At 42.4% G+C, this 24,856-nt stretch overlaps 2 protein-coding genes across 14 annotated transcripts in view; one reads left to right on the forward strand and one right to left on the reverse strand.

Annotated features, from left to right (window-relative positions):
• Window positions 1–1,037: 1,037 nt before the first annotated feature.
• On the forward strand, window positions 1,038–11,116 carry LOC124292542 (B-box type zinc finger protein ncl-1-like). Its single transcript, XM_046729665.1, has 2 exons — window positions 1,038–1,305; window positions 7,943–11,116. The coding sequence occupies exon 2, from the start codon at window positions 7,987–7,989 to the stop codon at window positions 10,228–10,230; it is 2,244 nt and encodes a 747-aa protein (XP_046585621.1). The 5' UTR covers window positions 1,038–1,305; window positions 7,943–7,986; the 3' UTR covers window positions 10,231–11,116.
• A 5,182-nt stretch (window positions 11,117–16,298) lies between these two features.
• The window catches only part of LOC124292494, a 73,987-nt gene continuing 65,429 nt past the window's right edge, over window positions 16,299–24,856 (reverse strand). For 12 of the 13 annotated variants that reach the window (XM_046729587.1, XM_046729586.1, XM_046729589.1 and 9 more), the window contains one exon: window positions 16,299–20,793. In XM_046729587.1, the coding sequence (XP_046585543.1) occupies window positions 19,256–20,299 (1,044 nt within the window). In that variant the 5' untranslated portion in view covers window positions 20,300–20,793 and the 3' untranslated portion in view covers window positions 16,299–19,255. Of the gene's footprint in view, window positions 20,794–22,024; window positions 22,045–24,856 lie in introns of those variants that run through there. The other variant, XM_046729598.1, reaches the window with a different exon arrangement.

A 24,856-nucleotide genomic window follows, 5' to 3' on the forward strand; every position in this document is an offset into this window, starting at 1 on the left:
TAATTATAGTCCAGTGTGTGATACGGGTAACTATAGTCCAGTGTGTGATACAGGTAGCTATAGTCCAGTGTGTGATACCAGTAATTATAGTCCAGTGTGTGATACCGGTAATTATAGTCCAGTGTGTGATACAGGTAACTATAGTCCAGTGTGTGATACAGGTAACTATAGTCCAGTGTGTGATACCGGTAACTATAGTCCAGTGTGTGATACAGGTAACTATAGTCCAGTGTGTGATACAGGTAACTATAGATACAGGTAGCTAGTGTGCAGGATACCAGTGTGGTAATTATAGTCCAGTGTGTGATACAGGTAATTATAGTCCAGTGTGTGATACAGGTAATTATAGTCCAGTGTGTGATACCGGTAATTATAGTCCAGTGTGTGATACCGGTAATTATAGTCCAGTGTGTGATACAGGTAACTATAGTCCAGTGTGTGATACCGGTAATTATAGTGTGTGTGAGGTAATTATAGTCCTGTTGATACAGGTAATTATAATCCAGTGTGTGTTACCGGTGATACTATAGCTGATACCGGTAATTATAGTTCAGGATGTGATACAGAATTTCATTGTCTGTGTGATACATATGCAGAGTGATGCATCTGTGAAATTCAGGATGTGATACAAATTGCAGAGTTGCATCCCTTGGGCACATCAAAACCCGTTAATTGTGGGTTCAAGTCCCGGTCCGCCATACCCCATATTAAGCTGACACGCTGCGATACAGCTGGGATACTGTTGACAGCGGCGGTAAACCCAACTCACTCACTCACTCCTACTCTTAAAGAATTGTTAATGTGTCAAAAGCATCTTCCAGTCAAACGAAGACGATAGCTTGCATACATAAAAAGCAACCCTATCTCCAGATAGCATGCGGAAGTTATGTTTGTCAACAATGTGTAACATCTCGTGCCAGCGCCATTTTCTCAATCAGACAATGCGTATAACAATCCCAGTTCGGGGCACAGCGTTTTCACTATTTTCCACGAAACCAGCATTACGTAATCTGCACGAGGAGTCTCACGTGCAGCTAATGCTGTGGGTACAAATGAATGACAACGATACAGCGATTGGGATAGAATCAGTCCTTGTTCACAAGCTGAGGACAGTCGACATCTGGGGTTGAGTCGAGGCATCACAGAAGGACGGCTCCGGTGGATACAGAGGCGCTAAAATCGCAGTTACACCATACCTAGTGCACTTGTGTGCTTTTCTCTTCGCGAGTTGATTGACACTTGTGCGCTATATTCAACCTGAGCCTGTTGTTGAGCTCCACGTGGGATTCCTGGATAACTTTGCAGGTTTGTCTGCATGTTTTGTAAACTCATTATACGTATTCTTTCTCTAGTATTTAATTTACTCGGTCTGTGTAACAATGGCGACATTTGCGTCTTGAATTTTCAAAAATGGAAACGCTTATCACTTGAGGTTGCCGCCATTTCCACCTTTTTCACTACATGTTCAGAATGTAACTGTTTTATGACACAAAATGATTCTAGATATTGGTGATTTTTTCATATTAGCAGCCATTTGCAAAGACATGCCAAAACAGCTTGTGACGTCACCACCAAATTGGTCACTCGCATGCAAAAGGCGTGCTCGGGCGCGTGTGAAATTGACACGTGACTTCGTCTTCGCGCGTACGTCCTTTTAAAATGAGCTTTCCTGAAAACTTGTCAACACAGGTGTCATCAATAGCATCGATATTACAAACCAAAGCTATTTTGCAAGGAAGTATGGGTTTAGTTTCGACAAACTGCGCAACGGTTTTTAAGAGATATACAAACAACGTATTCTAGAAGTATCTCAATGTGCATCAATTATGATATTTGAATATTGTGAATACATATGGCAAACATCACTTTTATGAACGAATCTTTTGTTTTTAGCTTTTCAGTAGCAGATTATTTGAAGTGTCCACAACAATGTCTAGCATGCATTTATCTTAAATCTTTATATGTTCATTATGAGAAATTACTGTAGATTTTAAACTAAATTTTTAACTTTTATTCAAAATTGGAATATAACTTTCAAATCAACAATTCAAGTGAAAGATATTACTTGAAATGGGCTTTAACTCTACCTGCCTTGATGCCATTCCCTCCGACCCGTGAAGATCCAGGGTAGAATAGGTCTTCAGCAACCCATGTGCTTGCCATAAAAAAGGCGACTATCTTGTAAGAGGCGACTAACGGGATCGGGTGGTCAGTTTCGCTGACTTGGTTAACACATGTCATCGGTTCCCAATTGCGCAGATTGATGCTCATGCTGTTGATGACTGGATTATCTGGTCCAGACTCGATTATTTACAGACCGCCGCCATATAGCTGGAATATTGCTCGGTGCGGCGTAAAACTAAACTCACTCACTCAATAGCACACTTTATAGACTCTCTAGAACGAGGTACACTATTGCACACTTTAAACGGCAGACCCACAGATACGGGTATGGTATACATGATTTATTGACAGTGAGAATAATCAATTTAGATTATTAGACTGTACACTATGTAACTCTTTATTTCAATACACTTGGCGCAGAATAATCATTGCAAATTGTTTCAATGAGAACCACAATGACATTTACATAGATGGTGGAATCTATCAGCAATATATGAGTTTTATTACCCACGTGGTCAACGTATGGGTAGTTGCATACTATTCTCGTACGTCACACGAGTGTCGTATCGCGTTGACCTGTGTCGTAACGACTTGACCTGAGATTCTGACGATTTGATTGGCTTGAAACCAAAAACTTAACAAAATACGCTATTTTGTCAATTTGATGCATGTGAGACGTGGGTAATAAATAAAATACCACACTCGGTCTCATTACATACATACGAATTATACGAAACTCGTGACCTTCCTATGTTATCTGACCTCGCTTTTGCTCGGTCAGATACCATAGGAAGGACACTTGTTTCGTATAATTCGTGTGTAATGAGACCTCGTGTAGTATTCTCTATGTACAGACCTACCTCATGGTCTGTCCGTCCGTACGAAACAGGGAATGTACTCTATCCACTTCTCCAGTGTGTTACATCCAAGTCTGTCCACTTCTCCACAGAAGATGCTCAACATAATTGATTGAGCTTTTGCGTGTGTTTCATTGGCACTCTAAAGGTGTGCATCTCATACCTTGTTCATCCAATTTATTTAATTTTGTCACTTCTACAGATGTTTTAAACTTTGGTTCTATTCATCCTGTTCGTCCCATACCATAGGGGTGTACTTTATCCACTTCTCCTCAAAACCACTGCACAAAACTCATTTAGCTTACATATGTGTCTTTTATAAAGAGCTCTCACGTGTGCATCTCATATTTTGTTTTTGTATTTTATGTATGTTTAGAGACATTTGAACTTAGATAAATTTTTGTTGAATTTCTCTCTGATGATAGTGAAAAGGGGATTAAGTCTATCCACTTCTCCACAAAAAACTGCTCAACAGAATTGATTAAGCTTATACATGTGTTTCATTGGGACTCGAAAGGTGTGCATCTCATAGTTGCACAGATGTTTATTGAACTTGTTCGAGAATTTTGTTCTAAAATTGATCTTTATATGATAATAGGTTGTGTTATCTAACCCCTCAACACATTGTTTTTAGTGTTTTCAAGTACTTCAGTGGGACCCTGAATGTGTGATAATTTATTTATGCCTCCACAGTGATATTTTTATTGCTAGTTTATTTACCCTTGTACCATGAACCTTCATGATATACCAATGTGGTTTAATTGTACTGTGGTAAGTTCATCGTGACATACATTTACAAATAAGTATTTACCTTGGACACTTTGGATATATTTATTTTATAATCAACCGTGATATTTATTTAGTAGAAATTAATCAAATTGTAAATTTCAAAGCGAATATCTTATCCAAATTTAGTCTCGCAAGAAGTATCCCACATCGAAGTATTTGCGACATAAATGTCTTGAAATTCCAAGGAATGCCTTCCGTCCTTTCGTCTGTGCGTCTATCCGTCTGTACGAAAAGGAAAATGTTCACAATAACTTGAGAACTATTGGTTGAATTATTTTCAAATTTAGGGACCACCTTGAAATTCTAAAAGGCGAGATGCAGTGCAAATTTTGATACGGGTAGTCTTTTTCAAGAATTACAGCAATGTGCAGATGTAAACTTAGAAAAGTTAGATCAACGAATGAATATATTCGAACATATAATATTTGCAAGAAATACTCAAATTACATATTTCGAACTAAAAACATGTTCAACCAATCACTTGAACACATTAAATGGATTCTTTTCAAATTTGGGGAAAATCTGATTGTCGAACAGTGTTCCTTCCTTGATCATGTTTAACATTGTGAAGGGAACACAGGTCGAGAATGGACAGTTCCACTCCCACAACGTGTACTTAGTAAGCCTTAAGGTATTGAAAATCACCATTTGGTCAACATTTTCCCCAGTTTGTTTTGGATAAGAACACAGATGTTTTCGCAACATGTCTCCAAAATGGTGTGTTTAGTATTGTCCGTCTGAAATAGACCCCGCTTACATTATGTAAAATTGGGAATAATGTACTTTTCTGTTGGGTTTTGTATTGGTGCCGGTAATGCCTGTTTACCTCAAAATCATTCTGCGTTTTACATCCACCACTCTAGAAAACGTAGTGGTTTAAGCCCCTACTTGTTGATGGCAGTGCTGTATCACATAGTTGTAGATAAGAAATATTCATGTAGTTTTCTGAGGTTATATATCGCCTCTTCATAAATACCATCTGATAAAATGAAGCACGCTGGGACAAGAGACAGTGACGATTGTTATGGTAGAAATGTTGGTTTTAAATCAATGGCAGATGTTGTGTATATGAAGAGGGACCGCCTCCGTGGTGTAGTGGTTAGAGCGTCCGCCCGGAGAGCGGAAGGTCGCGGGTTCGACCCCGACCGCGTTATACAAAAGACGTTGAAATATGGTACTTGTTGGTCCCTACCTGGCGCTCGGCATTACTGGGTACAACAAGGACTGGTCAGCTCGGAGTCAGTATAATGTGTCTGAGTGGGGTATTCATGCTTCACTGCGGTATGGTATCTCAGAGGGCTAGCACTATAAAACCAGCTTCAGTCTGGGTTTAGTACAAGCAGCCGCACATACACATACACACGCATGCACGTCGTCATATGAGCGAAATATTCTCAAGCACGAAGTAAAACCCAGTTTCACCTCGCCTATATGGAGAGATACATTGACAGATATTATTGTGTACGCACACGCAGCGGATCAGCCAAGTTACGATTCTGTTAACCACCCACGGTGATACAATAGCACACTTTGACCCGTGAAGATCCAGGGTAGGATAGGTCTTCAGCAACCCCTGCTTGCCACTAAAAGGCGACTATGCTTGTAAGAGGCGACTAACGGGATCTGGTGGTCAGGCTCGCTGACTTGGTTGACACATGTCATCGGTTCCTAGTTGCGCAGATCGATGCTCATGCTGTTGATGACTGGATTATCTGGTCCAGACTCGATTATTTACAGACCGCTGCCATATAGCTGGAATATTGCTCAGTGCGGCGTAAAACTAAACTCACTCACTCAATAGCACACTTTATAGACTCTCTAGAACGATGTACACTATTGCACACTTTAAACGGCAGACCCACAGATACGGGTATGGTATACATGATTTATTGACAGTGAGAATAATCAATTTAGATTATTAGACTGTACACTATGTAACTCTTTATTTCAATACACTTGGCGCAGAATAATCATTGCAAATTGTTTCAATGAGAACCACAATGGCATTTACATAGATGGTGGAATCTATCAGCAGTATATGAGTTTTATTACCCACGTGGTCAACGTATGGGTAGCTGCATACTATTCTCGTACGTCACACGAGTGTCGTGTCGCGTTGACCTGTGTCGTAACGACTTGACCTGAGATTCTGACGATTTGATTGGCTTGAAACCAAAAACTTAACAAAAATACGCTATTTTGTCAATTTGATGCATGTGAGACGTGGGTAATAAATAAAATACCACACTCGGTCTCATTACATACGAATTATACGAAACTCGTGACCTTCCTATGTTATCTGACCTCGCTTTTGCTCGGTCAGATACCATAGGAAGGACACTTGTTTCGTATAATTCGTGTGTAATGAGACCTCGTGTAGTATTCTCTATGTACAGACCTACCTCATGGTCTGTCCGTCCGTACGAAACAGGGAATGTACTCTATCCACTTCTCCAGTGTGTTACATCCAAGTCTGTCCACTTCTCCACAGAAGATGCTCAACATAATTGATTGAGCTTTTGCGTGTGTTTCATTGGCACTCTAAAGGTGTGCATCTCATACCTTGTTCATCCAATTTATTTAATTTTGTCACTTCTACAGATGTTTAAACTTTGGTTCTATTCATCCTGTTCGTCCCATACCATAGGGGGTGTACTTTATCCACTTCTCCTCAAAAACCACTGCACAAAACTCATTTAGCTTACATATGTCTTTTATAAAGACTCTCACGTGTGCATCTCATATTTTGTTTTTGTATTTTATGTATGTTTAGAGACATTTGAACTTAGATAAATTTTGTTGAATTTCTCTCTGATGATAGTGAAAAAGGGGATTAAGTCTATCCACTTCTCCACAAAAACTGCTCAACAGAATTGATTAAGCTTATACATGTGTTTCATTGGGACTCGAAAGGTGTGCATCTCATAGTTGCACAGATGTTTATTGAACTTGTTCGAGAATTTTGTTCTAAAATTGATCTTTATATGATAATAGGTTGTGTTATCTAACCCCTCAACACATTGTTTTTAGTGTTTTCAAGTACTTCAGTGGGACCCTGAATGTGTGATAATTTATTTATGCCTCCACAGTGATATTTTTATTGCTAGTTTATTTACCCTTGTACCATGAACCTTCATGATATAGGTTTAATTGTACTGTGGTAAGTTCATCGTGACATACATTTACAAATAAGTATTTACCTTGGACACTTTGGATATATTTATTTTATAATCAACCGTGATATTTATTTAGTAGAAATTAATCAAATTGTAAATTTCAAAGCGAATATCTTATCCAAATTTAGTCTCGCAAGAAGTATCCCACACGAAGTATTTGCGACATAAATGTCTTGAAATTCCAAGGAATGCCTTCCGTCCTTTCGTCTGTGCGTCTATCCGTCTGTACGAAAAGGAAAATGTTCAAGCAATAACTTGAGAACTATTGGTTGAATTATTTTCAAATTTAGGGACCACCTTGAAATTCTAAAGGCGAGATGCAGTGCAAATTTTGATACGGGTAGTCTTTTCAAGAATTACAGCAATGTGCAGATGTAAACTTAGAAAAGTTAGATCAACGAATGAATATATTCCGAACATATAATATTTGCAAGAAATACTCAAATTACATATTTCGAACTAAAAAAACATGTTCAACCAATCACTTGAACACATTAAATGGATTCTTTTCAAATTTGGGGAAAATCTGATTGTCGAACAGTGTTCCTTCCTTGATCATGTTTAACATTGTGAAGGGAACACAGGTCGAGAATGGACAGTTCCACTCCCACAACGTGTACTTAGTAAGCCTTAAGGTATTGAAAATCACCATTTGGTCAACATTTTCCCCAGTTTGTTTTGGATAAGAACACAGATGTTTTCGTAACATGTCTCCAAAATGGTGTGTTTAGTATTGTCCGTCTGAAATAGACCCTGCTTACATTATGTAAAGGGAATAATGTACTTTTTCTGTTGGGTTTTGTATTGGTGCCGGTAATGCCTGTTTACCTCAAAATCATTCTGCGTTTTACATCCACCACTCTAGAAAACGTAGTGGTTTAAGCCCCTACTTGTTGATGGCAGTGCTGTATTATATTATATTGAAATTTTTCGAGTAATCTTTCTTAATGCGTTCTATGCTGTATTACTGTTAATCGGCTTTCCCGTATTCTCCAGACTCCGCCTACTACCAAAGTTCCCCGCCGTGACGCCGTGTAAGGATGACGTCCTCTTCTCCCCCATCGGAGGTCGACATGTCCACCACCGTCTCCAGCTCCTCCGACAGCGACTTGGACTCCACCGGCCTGAACACCCGCTGCAGCATCTGTAACGACATCTTCTCGATCCCCAAACTGTTGGGCTGCTTCCACACCTTCTGTCAGCCATGCCTTGAGAAGGTCAAGGTCACCGACAAAGTGACATGTCCGGAATGCCACTTCGATACATACCTCGGGAGCGATGGCCTGAGTGGACTCCGACAGGATTACACTGTCAGCAATATCATGGAACTGTCCACTCTCGACCCGTGTTCCATACACTGTACTGGTTGCAAGAGCAAAGAAGCTAATGTTGTTGCGCGTTGTTTTGACTGTGCAAACTTCCTGTGTGCCAACTGTGTTATGGCTCATCAGTTCATGCACTGTTTTGAAGGCCACCGAGTCATAAGCCTGGAGGACCTTCAGATAAACAAGGAGACCTGCAGTTCCGAGAAACCAGTTAACTGCCCCAAACATAAGATCGACGTACTCAAGATGTATTGCAAGACGTGCGCAGAACCAGTGTGTAAGGAGTGTGTACTGCTTGACCATGGACGCGGGCATGACTGTCAGTTTCTGACAGAAGTTGCGGAATCAGAAATACAGATGTTGAAAAACCTGGAGGACTGTGCTAGAATTAAGATTGAAGACTTGAGGGCAACGGCGAAAGGAATCGGCGTGAGCTCAATAACACTCCAAACGCAGTATCACAAGGCTCAGAATGACATCAACGACACTCACGACTTCTACATGGCCAAGCTTGAAGAACGGAAAGAAGAGACCCTGAAAGAACTGGATCAGGCTCTCAACGACAAGCAGGCTGCCATTACAACTAGAGCTCAGAACATCCAGGAATGTTTGAATAGTCTCTGCCAGGGAATACATTTCGTTAACAAACTACTAAATAACGCTTCTGTCACAGAATGTCTGATGCTGAAGACTTTTGTTGAACGGAGGTTCCATAACATGTTCACCTTCTTACCAAACCTCGATAATCAGGACTGTTCTGAGATAGAGTTCGTATCCAACTACCAGGCCATTCAGACAGGAGTCCGCAATACTTTCGGTTATGTGAGTCAGGGTAACGACTCGCTCTTCAGGAAGACCACCTTAGCCCCAGCCTGTCCGACGATTGATCGCATCCCTACATGCCAGGCCATAGAGCACCTACTTTCAACCACCACCAGACTGTCATCCACTGGCAACATCTTTGACGAACCTCCTAATATCAACGTGTATAAGTACGGAAGCAATGACCTCATGATTCCAAGTGACCAGTACAACACGTGGTCCAGTGGTTCGGATATCATGTCGTCAAGTCTGGACGTCCTGTCCCCGACCCCCAGTTCCGGAAGTCACGTGTCTCTTCTCTGCCCACTGACCTCCCACGTCCGACGTCACAAGATGATCTACCACTGCAGGTTCGGGGAGTTTGGAGTTCTGGAAGGACAGTTCACCGAACCGAGTGGCGTCACCGTTAACGCACAGAACGACATCATCGTTGCCGACACCAACAACCATCGTATCCAGATTTTTGACACGGAAGGAGGGTTCAAGTTCCAGTTCGGGGAATGCGGCAAACACAACGGCCAGCTGTTGTACCCAAACCGCGTGTCAGTTGTCGGGTCTTCAGGAGACATTGTCCTGACCGAGCGCAGTCCTACCCATCAGGTACAGGTCTACAACCAGTTCGGACAGTTCCTCCGGAAGTTTGGCGCCAACATCTTACAACACCCTCGTGGCGTGGCGGTCGACAGCGCCGGCAGGATCATTGTGGTCGAGTGCAAGGTGATGCGGGTCATCATCTTCGACAACGTCGGCAACGTGCTCAACATGTTCTCCTGTTCCAAACACCTGCAGTTTCCCAACAGCGTCGTGGTCAACGAAAAGGAGGAAATCTTCATCAGCGACAACCGCGCTCACTGCGTAAAGGTGTTCAGCTACCATGGGGTCCTCTTGCGCCAGATAGGCGGGGAAGGGATCACAAATTACCCCATTGGTGTCGGTATCAACGCAGCTGGCCAAGTAGTCGTCGCCGACAACCATAACAACTTCAACATCACCATCTTCACACAGGGTGGCCAGCTCGTCAATGCTCTGGAATCCAAGGTGAAGCATGCCCAGTGTTTTGACGTCACCCTCATGGACTACGGCTCTGTCGTTCTGGCGAGTAAAGACTACAAACTGTATATATACAGGTACATGTAGTGAGCATGGAGACTGTTCAATCCCTGGACGTTCCTTGTTGTAATGGCTTGTTTTAACCCAGTTAATTCAGTATTAGAAACTTGAGAAAATATGCAAGAGAGGTGCACAAACTTACATTTTGCTGGCCCTCTGTTAGTTTATTACGGTATTTGAGCGTCTTGAACTTGTACGCAGTGACCGAGACAACAAGTCCAGTATATGTAAAACTATTGATAATCTGCTTGATGTGACCTTAAATTGGTTCCATCACGCTCGACTGAAGCAATTTCTACCTCATTACTGTATATATGCAGACACTCGTGCAACTGAACCGCCTTACCGTATATATGCAAATAAGTTGTGATTGTTTCCACATCAGCTCAGGTTTTGCCAGGTTTAAGTACTTCCTTATTTCCGTCAATATTATTTATCATATTTTCATTGTTTTTCCATTGTTGAGTTTGTTATTTTTCAAGTGCTGTCGCAACACCATGACAACCCGTCTCCATTCACTGGCTCGGTATTTCTTATATTAAAACCTTCTAAAAGAGTCCATGTTTTTATAACTGGCCAACTTTGAATTGAAATCCCATACTAATGCCTGACACCGTTCACTGTACATACTGCTATTCCTCCATAACAGCATCGCCACACTATGACATTGACACGTTGTTTATTGTTGATTTTTCTACTCCGATACTGCCCTTTCTGTGTAAAGGATGAATGTATCGCAGCTGTTTGTACATCTTTCTGATAATCTTGATCCATTGTTTCGCAATGATAGAAATGTGTTCACATTCCATGATCTCAATTGCATGTTCTATATTATTTCTTGTTCATATCTCTTGTTCATATTATCTCTTGTTCATATTTTGCCATTCAGAATAAAGCGTTCATGATACTGATACCAATTGTTGGATTAAGATGAACATACCTGTTCAGCTCGATATTCGGCGTCAGGTCTGCAGCCACTGTACAGATATCTCGCATTTATTTCCAAATCTTTTTAACAAGTGAAAAACGAATATTAGATCATTGTGAGATAAATGCACCGGTATACCCTACCTTCTTGAAAAAATATGAAATCACTATTCTGAGGTGGGGAAAATATTTCCCAGTTTGCCTGCCTGAAAATCGTAGACAAATACTGTTGGTTGTGTTGAGACCAATATATACGGACCGTTAACTTGATAAGACATGTACTGATAACGACGTTTGGAAACCTTCACCTTCGTTTTGCTCTTCCGAGTCTCCACGTCGATACTTACCACTTATCAATCTACAATAACATTTCCTTCCACTCGTCTCTTAATGAAGAAATACCGAATGGTTGTGTAATACGAAATGGTAAAACACCCAGTAGCAAAGATCCGGGTTTGAACTGGTCTTCAGCAACCTATGCTTGTAAAAAGCGGCTAATGGATTGGGTGGTCAGGCTCGCCGACTTGACTGATTCATGTCTTCGTACCCCATTTGCGTAGATCGGTGCTCATGCTGTCAATCATTGGTTTGTCTGGTCCGACCCGATGATTTACAGGTCGCTTATAGCTGGAGGTGAAATTGGGTTTAACGTCGTGCTTGTATGTATGTCGTGCATGTATGTGTATGTGCGGCTGCTTGTACTAGCCCAGACTTAAGCTGATTTTGTAGTGGTAAAAATCCAGTACCAGTCCTTGTTGTACCCATTAATGCCGAGCGCCAGGCAGGAACCAACAAGTACCATATTTTAACTTCTTTTGGTATGACGAGGTCGGGGATCGAACACGCAACCTTCCGCTCTAACCACTACACCACGGAGGCGGTTGCGTATAGCTGGAATATTGCTCAGTAGCTTAAACCAGCGTTAAACCAAGTTCACCTCACACAGCGGCTGCAGGCATCCACGAGGAACGTGCAGGTCGCCATCACCAATGTCTGACTTTACCCAGTGACATATTGCCAGCAGGGGGCGCGTCTGTAAACACCGTGCCTTCCTAAACAATGGAGTCATTTGTCCCTTGGTGATCGCTGTTGTCTCTCTGCTGCCACCACGAATATCCTGCAATTAGTCTGTGCCAGATCATTCGATACCCCTGTTTGGTAGTTTTGACAAGCTTCTTTCTTTAGAGCGTGATGTATGATTGTGGTGTATTTTGGGGGCCTGTACTATCACGTTATCTGTGTAACACAAATGTACAGTAATACATCACTGAGAACATCAACGTTTCCGAGTTTGAGGTATATGTTTGTTCTCACCGCTACCATATGTTTCACAGGCCTTCGTGGGAATAACATGGCAGACTTTGTCTACAGTACTCCATACTTTGCCAACAATACCTCGAGTATGTCTAGGCGACTAACGGATTGGGTGGTCAGGCTCGCTGACTTGGTTGACACGTCATCGGTTCCCAACTGCGCAGATCGATGCTCATGCTGGAATTTCTGGTCCAGACTCGATCATTTACAGACCTCCGCCATATAGCTGGAATATTGCCGAGTGCGGCGTAAAACTAAACTCACTCACTCACTCGTGTATGTCTTCCGGAACTCTGCACTAACTGGCCTCCAGTTTCTGTCGGTCTATCGGGGCAGTGGGGTAGCCTTGTGGTTTGTTCGTCATACCGAAGAACCCGGGTTCGATTCCGCATATGGGGATTCCCCACGTGTACAATGTGTGAAGCCAATTTCTGGTATCCCCCCGCCGTGATATTGCTGGAATAGTGCTAAAAGCGGCGTACAACAATACTCACTCACTGTCAGTCTATCCATGACAAATCCCACCACAGTGCACCATTACATTTCCCCCAATGAGAGTATAGGTAGGTCTGTAGTAAACCGTGTTTACCCCAGGAACGTCCTCTCTGACATGCATGCGCCCGTCAGATTTCCACGTTACATCCAGTATCCAAAAACAGTTAAACAGCGAATGTTTTCAGGAACCGAAAGACCAGGTTCGAGTTTCCACATGGGTACAGTTTGTGAAGCCTTTTTGCTGTGATATTGCTGGAACATTGCTAAAAGCGGCGTAAAGCTAAACTGACTCGCTCTATAATTTCAATAGTGTATATAGTAGGAAGTGCGAAACAGCGAACACTGCAGGTATTTAGCTGATCACCCGTGAAGATCCGGGTTAGAATTGATCTTCAGTAACCCATGCTTGTCGTAAGAGGCGACTAACGGGATCGGGTGGTCAGACTTGCTGTCTGGGTTGTCACGTGTCATCGTATCCCAATTGCGTAGATCGATGTTCATGCTGTTGATCCCTGGATTGTCTGGTCCAGACTCGATTATTTACAGACCGCCGCCATATAGCTGGAATATTGCTGAGTGCGGCGTAAAACTAAACTCACTCACTATGCTGGTCATAGTTTGTGGTTGGCTGCTCAAGTTGTTGCGAATCTGCGTGGTTTAAGCTTATGGGGTGTTTTTGCACACTCCAATGTGTACCGAATTAGATCATCCTGGGTTCGAATCCCAGATGCGCCCTTATTATGATACTTGGTTTTTCGGGGCGGTGGGGTAGCCTAGTGGTTAAGGCGTTCGCTCGTCACGCCGAAAACCCGGGTTCGATTCCCCACATGGGCACAATGTGTTAAGTCCATTTCTGGTGTCCCCCGTCGTGATATTGCTGGAATATTGCTAAAAGCGGCGTAAAACTAAACTCACTCACTCACTCACTCACTTGGTTTTTCAGCACTAGTCCGTGCTCCTTGGTTTTGACATACCAGTATACATTCCGAACTTGCACCACTGTGGGATTGCCTTTCGACACATCGCTGTCGGAATATATGGAATCAAAACCCACTCGCTCACTCTTTCAGTAAAGTTGGGGAGCTGAGTCATGACTAATAGTTGATGGAGAGCACGCACAGCTGAGCGTGAGAGAAGGGAACCACTTATGTCAAGCGCGCATAACGTGATGTATTAGTAGCAGGTAGTTGAATATGTTGCTTGCCATGTATAAGTGAGAGGCAGTTGTCGGTGTTGCTTGACAAATAAGTTTAGAGTACTTGCATATTGCTCAACAGGAATGGGAGAGGATGGGGAGTCGGGCTTGTGAAGGTGCATCTGATGGGGAAATGGGTAGTCAGTAACCAGCTTGTTTGACAGTTCTAGTGGGGAATAAGGTAGTAACCAGCTTGCTTGACAGTTATATAGCGGTAGCACGTAGTAGCCCGGTTCCTTGACAGTCAGGGAGGTTGAAGCTTGTGGGCTTGACGGTTCTATACGGGAAGGAGGTTTAAGCTTGCCGGCTTGACGGTTCTATACGGGAAGGAGGTTGAAGCTTGCCGGCTTGACGGTTCTATACGGGAAGGAGGTTGAAGCTTGCCGGCTTGACGGTTCTATACGGGAAGGAGGTTGAAGCCTGCTGGCTTGACGGTTCTATACGGGAAGGAGGTTGAAGCCTGCCGGTTTGACGGTTCTATACGGGAAGGAGGTTGAAGCCTGCCGGCTTGACGGTTCTTCTGAAATGCCGGCTTGACGGGAAGAAGGTTGAAACCTGCCGGCTTGACGGTTCTATACGGGAAGGAGGTTGAAGCCTGCCGGCTTGACGGTTCTATACGGGAAGGAGGTTGAAGCCTGCCGGCTTGACAGTTCTCGAGGGGAAGTGGGAAGTAGTCTGTGGGCTTGAGAGTTGAATTGGAGAAGGAGGTAGAAGTCTGCTGGCTTTACAGGAGAGTGATAGAGAAAGCTAACTGCATGCTGGTTTTATGGTTTGCGAGATCGTGGAGGATAAAATCTTTAATCGACCAGGGCAGACTCTTTGATTGTTTGATTCCATGTAATTGCTGGTTCCTTCTCCCCAAAGTAAATACACCAAGCGCTCCCTTCCTCCCTCCCCCGGCACTACTCGGCACTCTCATTCTCTCAAATTGTCTGCATTACTGAGTGTTCGTCTCACGTGTTCTGCATTATGTTTTGCAAGGTTAGGAGTTTTCGTAAAAAATGAAAATTGGCAAAAACAAATCAATTTCGTTTTTTGTGTAGTTTCCAGCTTGAGATATTGATTTTAGGAGTCTGCACTTGGCTGAATTGGCACCAGTTAAACACCAGAATCATGGTAGCTGGGAGAGACTGATCGAAGAAACGAAGATCCCTGATCAATAAAGATGATCAGATGACAAAGGAAGACAGAGTCACACTTGAGCACACGTTTCTGTTGAATGTTTCGCCATAAGTGTTAAACGTGGGGATTTGTCTGTCGAAATACCCTGTACTGTTGTATATAAGTGTGCTTACACGTAACTATAGGGGTATTGGGGTAGCCTTGTGGTTAAAGCTCGTCACGCCCAAAATCCGGGTTCGATTCCCTACATGGGTACAATGTGTGAAGCCCATTTCTGGTGTCCCCCACCGTGATATTGCTGGAATACTGCTAAAAGCGGCGTATAACCATATTCACTCACTCACTACACATAACTATATCATACACAGCCTCACAATACACAACTGCAAGTTACAAGTAACGGTCAGACTTATTGTGTGAGTGAGTGAAGACTACTCTCGTACTACATGATATTGATGACACTGGTCAGGATTGATGCCGAGGGGGAGGGTGTGCTGAAGGAATGGGGTGATGCTGTGGGATTGTGCCGTTGGGTGAGTGAGTGAGTTGGTTTGTACGCCGCTTTTAGCCATAAAAAATATCACGGCGGGGGACACCAGAAATGGGCTTCACACATTGTAATCATGTGGGGAATCGAACCCGCGTGATATCGTACTATCTTAATCTGATACGTGACAAGATGGGGAGTCAGTTAGGCTGCATTGGTTCTTGTTCTATTCAGAGTGAGCACTGTCACAGTATCAGAATGTGAAAGTCAGCGTAACGAAAGTCCAGGTTCATGGATGCAGTGATATGAAGTGTGCACTAAGCCAAGAATTCAATAGGGTATTGTAGGGGCGGCGTAAAACACAATTCATTCCTATAGAGACTTGACACATTGTCCAACTGGGAGGTAGTCGTTGTCTCCTTACACCGAATACCCTGATGTTCTCCATAATTACAGAAATTGCGTGTGTCAAATCGTGATGCAAAACAGACAAATGCGTTGAACAACTATCTACCAGCGTCTTCCTACCCTGTAACAGAATAACACAAAACAATGCATATCTGAGATATTTATCCAAAAATACCAGCATTTGAAAACAAATGATAATGATAAGACGCTACGTCGGTGACACACCTTGTCAGTTACAGCCAGGACCACGTGACATGGGCGTGGCAGATCCAGCAATATCCGACACACCTACCACCAACAGGCAAAATTGGGTAATCATGTAATGTTAACTGGCGAGTATTTTCTAAATAATCAATTTATCTTGCTTTCCAGCATTGTGTAAAAAGGCGTTGTGGTTTTGAAGCGACACCAATCCTCTCCCCTCAACAGTCACCAATATAACTAACCGTTCATGGAACAGGTCATCCTCGTTCATCAAGGGTATTACAATCATCTCTTTACGATATATACCCTGGATATACCCAACTCAGCAATATGTTCTTGGTACTTTGTTTAGACGGTCACTACCGCTTTATGTCGGATTCGAACTAGGCCATAGGGTCCGGGATATTTTACGTAATTTAAATGAGACATGATACTCTTGGTTACCGGGGATGGCGAATAGACTTCCGTTGTTTTGACTTTGTAATATCAGTGGTAATAACACCGTGATGATGCAATGACGGGGTGGTGGTCGTGGCTGTGGTCGTGGCTGCAACGGCTACATTGACGGCGAAGCAAGCGATCGCCAAGTGTTGGACTGCCTGACCAGCAGATAAGAACACACTCGACAATCACAAACAAACAAACATTGCCTGATCAGCACGTGCAGTAACAAGACAGTACCCTAATTTCTTATACCATTAGTCATCACGAGGGCACTTGAAGCCAATATTAAAACATCTCCAAACTAGGATGTGTTTATAATGCATTTGGTAATTTGGTCTTCAAATACCCATGAGTCATAAAGTTAAAATCTGATTTTAAACCTGTACATATCTCTCCGTCCGTGGACAGCTCTGTAGGAGGTCGCGTCAGGTGAACTATCGATGACCAGTCAGCATCGAAGCTTTAAAACCATTCGGTAACCGTGAGCAATGCATTTAATTATAATCCAACGTTAAACACCGCGTACTCAAAAAGTCATAAATGTTTTGGCGCCATTACGCTGTCTTGGAGTTTGTGTAAACCCCGTCCTTTTTAATAATCAGAAAGAGGGGTAGGATCAATGGAATAGCTGTTAAAATATGCGAATATGGTGGTTATAAAAATAATACCAAATCGTTCTTGAAAGGAGTCAACTGATTGGCGTATGAACCCGTGCTTCGTTCATTTTGGTTGGCCGTCAAAGGTCACCTGACGCGACCTTCTCTGGAGGTGTTTTCAGATCTAAAGCAGAGAGGTCTGTAATCGGTCTCACAGTACCTAATGATATCGTCTCCCTCCTTTTCCACCCTTACTGTAACGCTGACACCCTAACTGAAGCAAACTCAGATTTTCAATCTCCTATCTCAATGGGGCTTCCTTTCAATTTAAATGGAATTTTGCTTCCATCGAAATTACATATTTTCAAAACCTCAACTTTAGTTTAAGAGGGCTGACATGCATTAGTCTGAAAGGGCTGGCACAGGAGTAAAATAACTGATTTTAATGAGCTTGTAAAGTTACGGTTTTTTCGTCGGGATCACCTATATAATATCATATTGTGAGCTGAGAGAGTGATACTCTTCTGAAGGAGCGATAGCATCTCTCCTTGTCTCGGTTTGGGGTCTTTTACCTATATTGAATAAAGGGTCGAAAATAGATAGCTTCAGATTGAACAGCTTCCCTTGGAGAAAATACAAATGTAAACACGGTGATAACATTAAGTTTCTCAAACGTGAGTTCCTGGATAAACAAGATTGTACGTGCCAGGAAAATTGAAACTTTTCCAGAGCCAAATCAGTCAAAAGGGACACATTTAGACACAGGCCACGGTATATTTAACTTTTACAACTCCGCGGAATGATACATAAGCAGACGTAATACAACTACAGGACTACTTTCTACAAGGGATTTGTTCAGTGGAGTCGAGATGTAACGATAAGGCGATACGGTTTCCGACAGGATAAACCGACTGTATCGCAATGTGACTAAGAGAAATAAATTTGTAAAATCTGTATAATTAACGTGGTACTGGTCATGGCAGAAATGTTTGGATCTCATATATTCATACATATCGAGGTATGTATCGTTAACATATGTTTGTATCGCGATATATATCGCACCGATATCTGTATCGATACATTACTCGTGTTCAGTGCTCTGAGATTGTTGTGGTGGTCGGATCTATGTCTATGATGCTTGATCGCTCATATTCAGTATTGCAGGATGGGTAATATTCATAAAGCTGAAAAATGCAGGAAAATGTAACAATAGCACTGTTGGCAACTACTATAATACAGACCATGCAAAGAGTGTTGAACAACGGTTGTTAGTGCTAGACCTATGTCGGCTAACAACACTAAGAGATCAGTATCGCTCCGCTCGAAATATCTGTCTGTCACTTCCTTATCTGTAGCACCATGGAGCAAAGTTGCATATTACGTTGCTTTTTGTGCTGACATCGTATCGCCACACAAAGTGATGACGTACACACATTTTCACAAAATAATCCAAACGAACGGAAGACGCCAAACACTTTAAGCACGTGCTTAATTAACCCTTGCATTGCACATCTCATATTGAATAAGTAACAAGTAACGTACACACAAGTGACGTCATCTTGACGTCACAAAAACATTGATGTTGCATTGAATGTCGAATCTGGCACACGTGGTATCCACAACGATGGTTCAATTGTATAATCCTCAACCCGGGCTCAAAGCCTTCTTATGCTGTTGTTTACGTCACAAAGACAGGTGAATATCCATTCTCGTAGTTGTACACAGCCATCCCTCCAATAGGGTCAATAAATAGTTGTTATAAAGGGTTAAGACACACACCATGCTATAGTGACGTAGCAATGAGTTATATGACGTTATCACATACCATTGGGAGTCAATTATAATGTCAACCAGTTGACATTACGAGTGTTCGGAAGCGGCTGAATGTGACGTTGAATCGTCGGACACTTCCGAACTTGTGCTTCGTGGTATTACTAACTTGGCACCCATTAGATGAGATAGGTCGCCTAGCCTTGAAGGAGGGGGAGGGAAATCTGGTCGTTCAAGTTTGGTCACGTGAACAAAACAACAAGGCTGTGAAATGTCCGTCTTCTTGGGTGCCTTGTACTTCGGTTTCGACTTGTCTTTCTTCTTTTTCTTGTTCTTTTTCTTGCTCAGATTAAACAGATCATCATTGGGATCAGAGGTCAAGGTCGAGATGAAGGAGTAGAACTCGACAGCGGCGTTGCTGTCATCAAAGCTAAGGCCAGCTTGTTTGGTGTGGTCTGTGGTGAGATACATGGTGTGGAAGTTTGCAGAGGGTACGCTGTATTTGGACAAATGGTCAATTCCTTCCTTCCACAGTGTGAATCCGGTCCCTTTCTCCGCCATGATTATGCGCAACTTCCTGTTTCTATGGTGATCCCCGGAATCTAGAACTAACACCGGAATGCCAGTGTTGTGAAACTCCCACGTGTCCCCCTGTGCTGCGTTTTTGGCACCACCAAAGTAGAGGTTGGCTAGACACCGACACACGCATACCTCTGTCTTATGACTTTTATAAAACATCTCCACCTGTAGAATATCCTGCTCCGTTACCCCTTCGCTAAAGTTCGTCGCGGCCACGTTGGCCGTGCTCGGCCAGGTCGGCGTTGCGTCGGAAATGTCCGAAGAACAATCGGACATCGCAGGACCGCCAACGACACTTCCCGGTTTATCCAGACCATTCATACTTGTTCGAATGACAGTGGGACTTATACAAAGATTCTCCGGAGACTCATATTTTCCAACAAGTCTACGAATTCCGTCCTTAGTTGGGTCAACTGGGGGTTGACCTTTCACAATATGATCAGGAGAACCATATAGTCTAAGCTCAGTGATCCGGGACATAGACGCACTGCCCTTCTCTCCGTGAACTCTCTCTAAAGTGCTGGACCTTGAGGCTTCTCCGGACCTAGCATGCATCTCACAACACTGCCCACTCCACTCTCCCCATAGGGATTACAGAGAAACACCTCACAGCTCAACCGAGCCGCCACTCGCAATTAAAACCGAAATAAATTCCAGAGAAGCTTGGCTTTACACTGAGGCAACTCAATCCCTTGAGCGGCTTATAACGCCTCACAGGAAAATGTTACGTATGTTTATAGACGGCGGTACTGATACTTAACTGCTCGTTCGGGATGGCAATGTAACTGTTCACGACACGCCGATCCGATCACTTCTTACACACTGATCCAACGAGACCCTCGCGGAACACAGTATACCTTTCACCTGCGGTTTCCGAGGAAGCTATATCAAGGATTATGGACAGATTTCTCTCACGGGTATGTTTCGCCGTCGATAACCTCGATGTGTTAAACACCTTCCAATATTGTTTTCTCTTCAAAGCTTTCACGCATCAACACGTTCTCTTCTACAGTTCTGCTGTGCGGCTGGCGTTTAAGTTCGCCTCAGACCTGAAAGAAAAGAACATAACATTATGTTGAGTACACAAAGATGCTAACTCGTTTACATGCCTCATGTACCCACAGTGAAGAAAGGATGGCCCCACTGACCCGCTGTTTTCTTTGTCTCCGTTCCCCATTCCCTTCCCAAAATGAAGATCGACATCAGCAGCAGGTTCTCAGTGTGTTAGGCTCTCGGTATCTCTGCATGTCGGGATCACACTCACATCCCTACCCTTCCTTCACCTGCTGCTGGCGACTGAGGACGACACTGGTCACAACATCACGTACATGTGTGGTTGACGCTGTGAGTTGGATACTACAGGACAGGTAATGTTGTTTACCTGGTACAGACGAATATCACCACAACAGCCACAGGCGTGGACGCACTGCCTCGGAGTTTCTCACACACCTCAGGCCGATTGCACAGTTACACATTCCAACATAAGGACACATACAGTAGGAATTAATGACATAACAGTGGTGTATAAATAGAATACCTCTAATGTTCATATTTGGAACACTAAAGACAAAAATGTTATTTTATTTGCCAAGTCTATTTCAATTTTCAATAATAGATTTTTAGAGTGGTATTGTTTATGAAGGCCTGATATTTTCAGCTGTAGGATTCCAAAGCTGATAGTTTTTTAGCTGAAGTTGTGAGCCTAAATTAAACATAACAATCAAGTATTTTTGGTGGCAGACAATCATATTTTGTCATATATTTTCAAAGACAATATATCTATCGATACAATCGCACCCCCACCCCACCCCACCCCATCCCCCGCCCCTCCAGATAATACCTAATGGTAGTTCCCTAACATGTCACATTCACTGAACTGATTACTGTATAACTTGATATAACTTTGCATCGCCATTTCAACATATTGCCAATATAACAAGCCAGTTATACACGTCATGCTGTCTGCTTTATCTTGTAAGTCAAGCTTAACCCAGCCCTGAAGTCCTTGTTATCGCACAAATCCCTTGTTAATGCTCGGACAATTTGTCGGGCTACCCCAGAAATCACATCATTATCTCCCCTCCGCCAGAGGGCGTAATATGCTGTGACCACCAGGCCATGAATCGGACCACTTAATCTTAAACACCCAAACTACCCCCAATCTAATCATGTAAACCCTCGTAACTTGATTATACATAACCGCCGACAATTCGGGTTAACTGACTCCTATGTACAAAGTCTTTGAATACATTCACACAACACCTGTGTGACAAAATATACCTCTGATGAATGGATTGGCCCGCACTGGGTTCCTCGCGCTGTCGCTATGTATCGTAAGCACACATGTCGCACCCGCTGTCAAATGTTAAGCTGCAGTTTTATCATTGCCCTTGTTCAATCCTTGTATATCACAAACAGGTGAAAGAAACTTGTCAACCTTAAAATAAAGTAAGAATACGACATTCCTTCTACGTGTGTCACTCGCGCTATAATGGGCTGAATATTACCAGGGAGACTATAAGACATAGTAGATTATCCCTGATATTACCAACTGATTACGGATAAACTATGGCTAACATAGCCGGGTAATATCTCGTCCAATATAGGTGTAGACTAGCCTATATAGCGGGGTTATATCACACTGTATACAGATATATTCTAGCTTACATAGCGGGGTTATATCACACTGTATACAGATAGATATCTAGCTTATATAGCGGGGTTATATCACACTGTATACAGATATACTCCAGCTTACAAAGCGAGGTTATATCGCACTGTATACAGATATATTCTAGCTTACATAGCGGGGCTATATCACACTGTATACAGATATACTCCAGCTTACAAAGCGAGGTTATATTACGCTGTATACAGAAATACTCTAGCTTGCATAGCGGTGTTATATCACACTGTTTACAGAAATACTCTAGCTTACATAGCGGGGTTATATCACACTGTATACAGATATATTCTAGCTTACATAGCGAGGTTATATAACGATGTATACAGATATACTCTAGCTTACATAGCGGGGTTATATCACACTGTTTACAGAAATACTCTAGCTTACATAGCGGGGTTATATCACACTGTATACAGATATACTCCAGCTTACAAAGCGAGGTTATATTACGCTGTATACAGAAATACTCTAGCTTGCATAGCGGTGTTATATCACACTGTATACAGAAATACTCTAGCTTACATAGCGGGGTTATATCACACTGTATACAGATATATTCTAGCTTACATAGCGAGGTTATATAACGATGTATACAGATATACTCCAGCTTACATAGCGGGGTTATATCACACTGTATACATATATAGTCTAGCTTACATAGCGGGGTTATATCACACTGTATACAGATATACTCTAGCTTATATAGCGGGGTTATATCACACTGTATACAGATATACTCTAGCTTACATAGCGGGGTTATATCACACTGTATACAGATATATTCTCTTACATAGCGACATAGCGGGGTTATATCGCACTGTATAGCAGTATATACTCTACGCTTACATAGCGGGGTTATATCACACTGTATATAGATATACTCTAGCTTACATAGCGGGGTTATATCACACTGTATACAGATATACTCTAGCTTACATAGCGGGGTTATATCACACTGTATACAGATATATATACATAGCGGGGTTATATCACACTGTATACAGATATACTCTAGCTTACATAGCGGGGTTATATCACACTGTATACAGATATACTCTAGCTTACATAGCGGGGTTATATCACACTGTATACAGATATACTCTAGCTTACATAGCGGGGTTATATCACACTGTATACAGATATACTCTAGCTTACATAGCGGGGTTATATCACACTGTATACAGATATACTCTAGCTTACATAGCGGGGTTATATCACACTGTATACAGATATAGTCTAGCTTACATAGCGGGGTTATATCACACTGTATACAGATATACTCTAGCTTACATAGCGGGGTTATATCACACTGTATATAGATATACTCTCGCGTCCATAGCGGGGTTATATCACTCTGTATACATATATAGTCTAGCTTACATAGCGGGGTTATATCACACTGTATACAGATATAATCTAGCTTACATAGCGGGGTTATATCACACTGTTTACTGACATACTCCAGGTTACATAGCGGGGTTATATCACACTGTATACAGATATACTCTAGCTTACATAGCGGGGTTATATCACACTGTATACAGATATAGTCTAGCTTACATAGCGGGGTTATATCACACTGTATACAGATATAATCTAGCTTACATAGCGGGGTTATATCACACTGTATACAGATATACTCTAGCTTACATAGCGGGGTTATATCACACTGTATACAGATATACTCTAGCTTACATAGCGGGGTTATATCACACTGTTTACAGATATACTCTAGCTTACATAGCGGGGTTATATCACACTGTATACATATATAGTCTAGCTTACATAGCGGGGTTATATCACACTGTATATAGATATACTCTAGCTTACATAGCGGGGTTATATCACACTGTATACAGATATACTCTAGCTTACATAGCGGGGTTATATCACACTGTATACAGATATACTCTAGCTTACATAGCGGGGTTATATCACACTGTATACAGATATACTCTAGCTTACATAGCGGGGTTATATCACACTGTATACAGATATACTCTAGTTTACATAGCGGGGTTATATCACACTGTATATAGATATACTCTAGTTTACATAGCGGGGTTATATCACACTGTATATAGATATACTCTAGCTTACATAGCGGGGTTATATCACACTGTATACAGATATACTACAGATGAGATTCTAATGTGGACAGTCTAGACTTGTTTCGGATAGGGCGTTACAGCAAGGGTCAGGCGGATGAGGAAATAGAACGGTTCTAGTTCTGTGAGATATACTAACGTGTATGACACACTTTATGATTTTATACACGGCATCAGTGTCCGGTGCGAGCTTTCTCGCGGTGTAAGTTCTTTGAAAGCCACGGCCAGTAGGTTCACACCAAACTTAACCGGAAAACTAATTAATCGTAAAACCTTGACACAATACACACACATCCGCGCCACGAACAACGGTTCCGA

This window comes from Haliotis rubra, unplaced genomic scaffold (genome assembly GCF_003918875.1).
Source record: "Haliotis rubra isolate DU_JTF1 unplaced genomic scaffold, ASM391887v1 Scf52, whole genome shotgun sequence".
In the NCBI taxonomy this organism is placed as follows: domain Eukaryota; kingdom Metazoa; phylum Mollusca; class Gastropoda; order Lepetellida; family Haliotidae; genus Haliotis; species Haliotis rubra.